Source organism: Triticum aestivum, chromosome 2A, assembly GCF_018294505.1.
Source record: "Triticum aestivum cultivar Chinese Spring chromosome 2A, IWGSC CS RefSeq v2.1, whole genome shotgun sequence".
Taxonomy (NCBI): domain Eukaryota; kingdom Viridiplantae; phylum Streptophyta; class Magnoliopsida; order Poales; family Poaceae; genus Triticum; species Triticum aestivum.
This window is the reverse complement of record NC_057797.1, coordinates 389,175,812-389,184,807: the sequence shown is the minus strand read 5'-3', so window position 1 is coordinate 389,184,807 and position 8,996 is coordinate 389,175,812. Positions and strand designations below refer to the sequence as shown.

Genomic DNA, 8,996 nt, shown 5'->3' with positions numbered 1-8,996 from the left:
CGACGGAGCAGGTAGGGTTGGGGCGGCGCAGGGTAGAGGTGCGTCGGGGGCACCGAGTAGGACTGCACAGCCGTAGCCCCATGAGACGACGACGACGGCACCAGGTAGGTTTGGTGTGACGCCGGATAGGGTTGGTGTGGTGGCGCACCGTAGTGATGGGACGATGAGACGCCGTAGTGGTGCGGGGCAGGAGGCGCACCGGAAGGCGGCGCCATCCAGGACAGCGACGGCGGCCCACCATGAGCAGTTGTAGGGGCGCCGCATGGAACAGATCGCCAGCCGCAACGTTCGGCGAGGCGACAGGATCGCCAGGGAGGCCCGATCCGATCAGGGGCCCGGGCGATGGAGGAGCGCCATGGGCCATCGCAAGGGGGCGCGAGGCCAGGAACGGCGACCCAAGGGCCGGCGCAACGACGGCGGAGGCGGCGACGGAGGTCGGCACAACGACGGCGGCGGCGGCAGTAGAGGCAGCGGAAGCCATCTTAACATAAACCAGTACCATGTAAAACATAATATGTTGGGAACTGCTCGACACCCTACACGGAGTGTGGCTCTCTCATTATATAGAGGTACCCACGGGGTACAGTACAATGTTACAATATATGTGTACAAAGGCTACATATATACAGTCTAACAGGGAAAACAGTTTGTAGTCTAACAGGGAAAGCAGTTTGTTTGTGCAAAGTAGAGAGCAAAAAGGTGATCAACAGCCAAGAGACGGTGCAGAATGGCAGTGCCCAGTGGTACTGGTATGGGTCCCAGCTAGCCAGTGCACTGCATCATCCAGCTAATAAATAACATCAGCTTTGTTTTGGTGAGCTCAGTTTCAAAAATAGCCCCACAGGTCATGTGGGAGCTAGCCGAATCCACACAAGAATCGCAATCCCCACCTCCTCCTGAGAGCAGATAGATACCTCTCCCTGTCCGTGTCTCCTCTCCAGGTCCAGGACAGGATTAATCAATGAATCAATCAGCTGCAGGCCTGCGCCTGATTTCCCAATTATACTACTAGTTCTATTAGCGGCAACCGTTTGGTTTGGTTTGGGGCCTCTTCCCTCCCTCCCAAGCTAGCTTAGCTTAAACAGAAGAGGACGGCTTGCCATTTGTTGCTCTCTGTCTGTCTCTCTCGGCTTGGAGCTTTCTTTCTTCTTCCGGCGCTAGCTGCTCTTGATTTGCTTTGCTGGGGGAGAGAGAGAGAGCGCTCTCCAGATCGAGCAACAACCCACGACTCCTCAGGTCAGTGGAACCTTTCTTTCTTTCTCGCCTTCCGGTTCCTGAGTCGCGTTCTTGTTCTTGTTCTTGTTCTCTTACGCTTAATCTCTGGCCATCCGTAGCCTTATCATCACTCTAGGTTAATTACTTACCAATGCGGTTCTGCTTGGCTCTCGCAGGTTGCAATTTCTCGACGGACGAGCAAAAAAATAAAATAAAAAACTGGTGACCCGAGTAGCGAGTAGGGTTTATCCGCTCCAAATTGCGGCGGCGGAGGGTCGTGATGAATTCCTCCGCCAATTTCCTGTCGATCCTGGTGCTGCTGGTGTTCTTGGCCGCGGGGAATGCGCGAGCGCAGCCCCAGCCGATCCTCATCAACTGCGCCTCGGATTCCACCACCAGCGTCGACGCCAGGACATGGATTGGGGATTCTTCCCCTTCCAACAACTTCACGCTCAGCTTCCCCGGAGCCATCGCCTCGGCGGCTCCGGCTCCGGCTCCGGCTCCGGGAGTTGATGGAGAACAAGACCCGTACGGAGATTTGTACAAGACCGCCCGTGTCTTCAACGCCTCCTCCAGCTACAGGCTCGCCGTCGCCCCCGGGAGCTACTTCCTCCGCCTCCATTTCAGCCAGCAGTTCGCCAATCTCGGCGCCCAGGAGCCCATCTTCAGTGTCGCGGCAAATGGCCTGAGGCTGCTCTCCAAGTTCAGTGTCCACGGGGAGATTTCTTGGAGGGATTCCCAGATCAACTCAACCAGCAGCGTCATCGTCAAGGAGTACCTTCTCAATGTCACTTCTGGTAAACTGGGCATTGAGTTCACCCCCGATGAAGGGTCCTTCGCCTTCATCAATGCCATGGAGGTTCTCCCTGTGTCTGGCACCTCTATTTTTGATTCAGTCAACAAGGTGGATGCTCATGGGTTGAAAGGCCCTTTTAGCCTCGACGGCGGCGGGATCGAGACCATGTACAGGCTGTGTGTGGGATGCAGAGATGTACTGACGAGGAAAGAGGATCCAGGATTGTGGAGGAGGTGGGATAAAGATGACCATTTCATATTCTCTCTGAACGCCGCGAATTCCATCTTCAACTCTTCCAACATAAGTTATGTGTCTGCTGATGATCCCACGGTAGCCCCTTTGAGGCTCTATCAGAGTGCAAGGGTGCCAACAGAGAGTTCGGTCTTGGGAAAGAAGTTCAATGTCTCATGGAGCTTTAACATTGACCCTGGCTTTGATTACTTGGTCCGGCTGCATTTCTGCGAGCTGCAGTATGACAAGGCCGAGCAACGCAAGTTCAAGATTTACATAAACAACAAGACCGCTGCAGAGGGCTATGATGTGCTTGCCAGAGCTGGGGGCAAGAACAAGGCCTTTTATGAAGACTTCCTTGATGCTGCCTCACCGCAGATGGACACTCTTTGGGTTCAGCTGGGGTCTGAGTCTTCAGCAGGTTCCGCGGCTGCTGATGCTCTTCTCAATGGCATGGAGATCTTTAAGGTCAGCCGGGAAGGAAATCTTGCCCATCCAACCGTCAGGATTGGAGGCTTCAGTGGTGGCACAAGCAAACCAAAACGGAGCCCCAAGTGGGTGCTAATTGGTGCTGCTTCCGGTCTGATAATTTTTATCGCAATTGCTGCTGCTCTTTATTTATGTTTCAATCTGCGACGGAAGAAAAATAGTTCAGCCAGCAAAGCCAAGGACAATCCCCATGGTGCTGCACATACCCGTTCTCCAACTCTTCTCACGGCTGGGGCATTTGGGAGCAAAAGGATGGGCAGGCGGTTCACCATTGCAGAAATCAGAACAGCCACTGTGAACTTTGATGAGTCCTTGGTGATTGGGGTTGGAGGCTTTGGCAAGGTCTACAGGGGTATAATGGAGGATGGCACTCGGGTGGCAATTAAGAGGGGTTACACAGATTCTCACCAGGGTCAGGGTGTGAAGGAATTCGAAACTGAGATCGAGATGCTCTCAAGGTTGCGGCACCGGCACCTTGTGCCCTTGATTGGCTATTGTGATGAGCAAAACGAGATGGTCTTAGTTTATGAGCACATGGCAAATGGCACATTAAGGAGCCATCTTTATGGAAGTGACCTTCCTGCTCTTACATGGAAGCAAAGGCTCGAAATATGTATCGGCGCAGCACGAGGGCTTCACTACCTTCACACTGGGCTTGACAGAGGTATAATCCACAGGGACGTCAAGACTACCAACATTTTGTTAGACAACAACCTTGTTGCCAAGATGGCAGATTTTGGCATCTCAAAAGATGGTCCAGCTTTAGATCATACTCATGTTAGTACTGCTGTCAAAGGGAGTTTTGGTTACCTCGATCCAGAGTACTATAGGAGACAGCAGTTAACGCCAAGTTCAGATGTGTACTCTTTTGGTGTCGTGCTGTTTGAAGTGCTGTGTGCTCGACCAGTCATAAATCCAACCCTGCCAAGAGACCAGATAAACCTTGCTGACTGGGCTCTCAACAGGCAAAGGCACAAGTTACTTGAGACCATAATCGACCTTCGATTGGATGGAAATTACACACTGGAGTCCATCAGAACATTCAGCGAGATAGCAGAAAAATGCCTTGCAGATGAGGGGGTGAACCGGCCTTCGATGGGCGAAGTCCTCTGGCACCTAGAGAGTGCTTTGCAGTTGGAACAAGGTCATCTGCAAAGCACAAATGGTGATGGTTGTTCAGACCCTCAACTGAAGCCTTCTGATGTACCTACCCATGTGGCGTGCATCAAAGAAGTTGAGCAATCCACTCGTCCAGGCTCCCACGATTCAGATGGGCAAGTTGTCGATGTCAAGATTGAGGTGCCATGATACAGAAGGGCTTTTGAAGTTTCAAGCAAAATGAATAGGGTGGGTGTCCAGCTAACAACATGCTTAGGTGCATGTCACTTGTAGTACTGTAACGCCATATGTCGAGGTCCCTACAATATAATGAAATTCTTTTGGTACAGTAGAGCAAAAATATTTCTGTTTTGCTAGTGCAAAAAATGGTTTATGATGTTGATTTGATTGATTCTTGTAACACGCTGGAACCAAATGCTATGCAGAGCATTAGCGGGTACGTGCTAAGAGAAAACAAATTGAACAATTTCCTTATGAGCTGTCCCATATTTCAGTTGTGTCATGTTCAGCTATTTTGTTCAAGTCAGACTCTGTGCACTCATATCCACTGCCTTGTTAGCTGAAGGCGTAGCATTTTGCTGATTATTTAGTCTTGATTACATCAATTGCACAACATATAAGACCATTATTTGCATATTGGAAACTTATCGCTTTTGGTAATTAAGTACTCCCTCTGTAAACTAATATAAAAGCGTTTAGATCACTACTTTAGTATTCTAAATGCTCTTATATTAGTTTACGGAGGGAGTATAGTATAAGGAGATCCTTGCATGGTCCATAATCCTTGCATGGTACACAATTGCACAACATATAGTCCGAATATCTACCTAGATGATGTAAATCCTTGCATGGTACATAATCTGGTTTGCTATACCAGGCTTCAAGAAGCCAAATCACTAGTATTGTAAACAAGCAGAGCACCACCCAGCAGAATTCCAGCAAGAGTAACCACCCAGAGCAACAACCCTGTCTTTCCTGCATAAACCAAGGCATGAATGTTATTTCTTTCCCAAAGAAAAGAGTCAACTGAAGCGAGAGCTTTAAGATCATTGTTTCCGGATACTTGTGTGTGCTTACCTCCCGCATAGTAGTCACCACTTGGAGACCATTCTTCTGGGTTATATATTGGGCTACAATAAAGACATCACAAATATCATATATGCAATGAAAACTGAGGGCAGTAGATGAATTCTGAATGCTATTATTTTCACTGTTTCATCCTGCCAGTGCTGTAGCTGGGCATTTTCTTGAAAAATTTATCATCTACTCCGTCCGTCCCATAATGTAAGACGTTTTTATGGGACGGAGGGAGTAATTTCTAAACAGTAAAGCCTGCTTTTATATTTATTTTTTATATTGTGGTGAATGTTCTACTTGTACCCATCAACATTTGCTCCATACTTGCTGGCAAACTGGTAGACGCCCTTCCCCTGATAAAAATGTGCAATATTAAGTGATGAATAATGATACTTATTACTACCTCCGATCCATAATAAGTGTCGCGGTTTTGAACTAACCCCAGTTCAAAACTGCGACCCTTATTTTGGATCGGAGGGAGTAGAAAGAAAACACATTCTTCGGCCTGAAAACTAACCTTGGCTGGCCTTCCAGATGCATCAACACCATCTTTCAATTCCAATCCTCCCCCGGGCCCTAGATGTTAAGAAAGCACAATTTAATAGCTTTTGTAGGATATACTCAGCTATATTGATAAACAAAAAATATGCTATCCAATAGGTCAGTAATAGTTCCTTTTTATTCCTTGAAGAAATTCAGTATGACAGAAGGTGAATTTTATAGCATGTACTGACCGAAAGGCTGAGAACTCTGAACTTTCTTTGCCTTTTTGGACATTACTCTGAAAGATGATGATCGTGCTTGTTGGAAGGGAGAGAGGGATTGGTGAAATAATTCGATGTATTGCTTGAGCCTCATGGGCATATATATAGGAGTACATGATCATCTTGGAGTACAAGGCAAGGTAGAATAATATCCTACGCTATCCTAGCTTTCCTAATAATCACGATACTCAACATCCCCCCGCAGTCACAACGGTAGCGACGCAGACGGTGAGACTGGAGAAGAATCCGAAGGCAAGCCGACGGACACCCCCCCCCCCCCCACAGTCGTAACGGTCGACGCATCGCGGAGTCGTGGCTGGAGTGGAAACCAACGAGGTTGCTCAAGCAGGCGGTAGCCCTTTGTGCCGTTTGTCGATGTAGCCGAGAGCCGAGGGTGGTGTAGCCGTGGTCGAGGTAGCCGCGCGTAGAATGTCGTGGTCGATGTCGAGTCGGGGAGCCGGTGTCGAGGATGTCACCGTGGAGCCGCGGGCGCAAGAGCGCGCCGAGTTAGCATGGGCGCAGTGGTGTCGAAGTAGTGGTGCACCGGGAAGAAGACGTTGTTGACGACGCGTCGCGGCGGGTTTGCCAAGCCCGGGGACACATCGTAGACGAAGGCATGCACCGGTGTTGCCAGCACCGGGCATGCGTAGACGGACGAAGACGAAGTTGACGAAGCGCCACACCAGGCTTGCCAGGCCCGGGGAAACATCATGGACGAAGGCACGCATCGGTGTTGCCAGCACCGGGCATGCATAGACGAGGACCTGCACAAGTTGTACGCCATGTCGGAGGAGTCGGAGAGGCCAGCAAAGAAGGACTCGACGACGGTTGCGGCGTCAATCAGCGCGGAGCCGATGTCGGCTGCGGTTGTCAGAGTAGACGAAGTGGTCGGGGTAGATGACGGCGACGCTGGCGACGGGCCGGTGCTGGACGAAGACGAAGGAGGTGGACGGGCGGCGGCGGCTACATGGGTAGCGGCGGAGACCAAAGAAGAGCGGCGACGGCGGCCTGATGGCGGCGGCGGCTAGGTTAGGAGCGCGGTGGCGATGCTCGAATTAGGCGAAGAACCCGACAGCATGACGAAGCCGGCGCGGACAGTGGAGTTCCTGCGCCAAGGGAGGTGGCGCGACGCATACCACAGGAAGTCAACACGCGTGGACGACGAAGTGGACCGTGGGCCGCCGCGCTACGGTCCGAAGGGGTGATGCAGCAGCGGCGGGCAGGTCGGGGTGACGGCGGGAAGACCTCGGGGCGGCGGCAGGGACCGCGGGCCGCGGCGCGACAGCCCGAAGGGGCGGCGCGGCGGAGGAGCGCGGGTCGGTGCAACCGCGGGGACGGCCTCTAGACGGCGGCGTGGACCGTGTGCCACGCTCGCTAGGGCCCCACGGGGCGACGCAGTGGCGGCGCGAGGATCGGTGCCGCCACGGGGACGACCTGGAGCGGACGGCCTCTGGCCTCGCGGAGTACAAGGCAAGGTAGAATAATATTCTACGCTATCCTAACTTTCCTAATAATCACAATACTCAACATCCCCCCGCAGTCACAACGGTAGCGACGCAGACGGTGAGACTGGAGAAGAATCCGAAGGCAAGCCGACGGACACCCCCCCACAGTCGTAACGGTCAACGCATCGCGGAGTCGTGGCTGGAGCGGAAACCAACGAGGTTGCTCAAGCAGGCGGTAGCCCTTTGTGCCGTTTGTCGATGTAGCCGAGAGCCGAGGGTGGTGTAGCCGTGGTCGAGGTAGCCGCGCGTAGAATGTCGTGGTCGATGTCGAGTCGGGGAGCCGGTGTCGAGGATGTCACCATGGATCCACGGGCGCAAGAGCGCGCCGAGTTAGCGTGGGCGCAGTGGTGTCGAAGTAGTGGTGCGCCGAGAAGAAGACGTTGTTGACGACGCGTCGCGGCGGGTTTGCCAAGCCCGGGGACACATCGTAGACGAAGGCACGCACCGGTGTTGCCAGCACCGGGCATGCGTAGACGGACGAAGACGAAGTTGACGAAGCGCCACACCAGGCTTGCCAGGCCCGGGGAAACATGATGGACGAAGGCACGCATCGTTGTTGCCAGCACCGGGCATGCATAGACGAGGACCTGCACAAGTTATACGCCATGTCGGAGGAGTCGGAGAGGCCAGCAAAGAAGGACTCAGACGACGGTTGCGGCGTCAATCAGCGCGGAGCCGATGTCGCCTGCGGTTGTCGGAGTAGACGAAGTGGTCGGGGTAGATGACGGCGATGTTGGCGACGGGCCGGTGCTGGACGGAGACGAAGGAGGTGGACGAGCGGCGGCGGCTACGTTGGTAGCGGTGGCGGCCAAAGAAGAGCGGCGGCGGCGGCTAGGTTAGGAGCGCGGCGGCGGTGCTCGAAGTAGGCGAAGAACCCGACAGCATGACGAAGACCGGCGCGGACGGTGGCGTTCCCGCGCCAAGGGAGGTGGCGCCACACATACCACAGGAAGTCAACGCGCGTGAACGACGAAGTGGACCGTGGGCCGCCGCGCTACGGCCCGAAGGGGCGACGCAGCGGCGGCGGGCAGGTCGGGGTGACGGCGGGAAGACCTCGGGGCGGCGGCAGGGACCGCGGGCCGCGGCGCGATAGCCCGAAGGGGCGCGCGGCGGAGGAGCGCGGGTCGGTGCAACCGCAGGGACGGCCTCTAGACGGCGGCGTGGACCGCGTGCCACGCTCGCTACGGCCCGACAGGGCGACACAGTGGCGGCGCGAGGATCGGTGCCGCCACGGGGACGACCTGGAGTGGACGGCCTCTGGGCGGCGGTGGACCGCGGGCCGCGGCACTACGGCCTGAAGGGGCGACGCAGCGGTGACGCGGGTCGGGACAGCCGGGAGAAGAACCACGAGGCGGCGGCGCTGCGGCCCGACAGGGTGACGCGGCGGCAGCCCGATACTCGATCGGTGGAGAGGCGCGCTGAACTTGGAGACGATCTTCACGGGACCTGCAGAGGCGCGCGTAACTGACGGGCCAGGTCGGTCGCGCAGCGTAGATGAGGCGGATCGCGACGGCGAGCGGGTGATCAGGCCGATCGCGCGCGAGGTCGGGGACGCCGCTTGGTGGAGGCGCGGTGGCGGCGGAGTCCGAGATGAAGCCGGCGGCGGCGAGCGGCAGGGCGGCTATGATTGGCCGCAGCATGGCGCGAGGCCGCCGGGTCGGGGTTATGCAGGAGTCCCGGTCGGAGCAGGGCGGTGACGGCCCGCGTAGATCGACGGGCGGGCCGTCGCGCGAATGGCGGCGGTGAAGGGCCGCCGCATGACGCGAGGCCGCCGGGTCGGGGCGACCGGCGAGCCGAGGC

General features: G+C 55.1%; 2 protein-coding genes across 2 annotated transcripts; one reads left to right on the top strand and one right to left on the bottom strand.

Annotated features, from left to right (window-relative positions):
* The first annotated feature begins 832 nt into the window (after window positions 1–832).
* On the top strand, window positions 833–4,324 carry LOC123188759 (probable receptor-like protein kinase At1g30570). Its single transcript, XM_044600996.1, has 2 exons — window positions 833–1,236; window positions 1,392–4,324. Exon 2 carries the CDS (start codon window positions 1,496–1,498, stop codon window positions 4,037–4,039), a length of 2,544 nt encoding a protein of 847 aa, XP_044456931.1. The 5' UTR covers window positions 833–1,236; window positions 1,392–1,495; the 3' UTR covers window positions 4,040–4,324.
* Window positions 4,325–4,423: 99 nt separating this feature from the next.
* Window positions 4,424–5,954, bottom strand: LOC123188758 (uncharacterized). The gene is made up of 4 exons (XM_044600995.1): window positions 5,445–5,954; window positions 5,252–5,280; window positions 4,928–4,980; window positions 4,424–4,825 (listed from the first exon to the last, which is right to left on the bottom strand). The coding sequence occupies exons 1-4, from the start codon at window positions 5,474–5,476 to the stop codon at window positions 4,577–4,579; spliced, it is 363 nt and encodes a 120-aa protein (XP_044456930.1). The 5' UTR covers window positions 5,477–5,954; the 3' UTR covers window positions 4,424–4,576.
* Between the last annotated feature and the right edge of the window lie 3,042 nt (window positions 5,955–8,996).

Bases quoted from the DNA above. Each gene is read 5' to 3' on its own strand.
- LOC123188759 (XM_044600996.1), top strand. From the start codon at position 1,496: ATGAATTCCTCCGCCAATTTCCTGTCGATCCTGGTGCTGCTGGTGTTC.
- LOC123188758 (XM_044600995.1), bottom strand. From the start codon at position 5,476: ATGGTGTTGATGCATCTGGAAGGCCAGCCAAG. The intron at 5,281-5,444 runs GTTAGTTTTCAG...CATTTTTATCAG, and splicing joins CATCTGGAAGGCCAGCCAAG to GGGAAGGGCGTCTACCAGTT. The intron at 4,826-4,927 runs GTAAGCACACAC...TGGTTTATGCAG, and splicing joins TGGTGACTACTATGCGGGAG to GAAAGACAGGGTTGTTGCTC.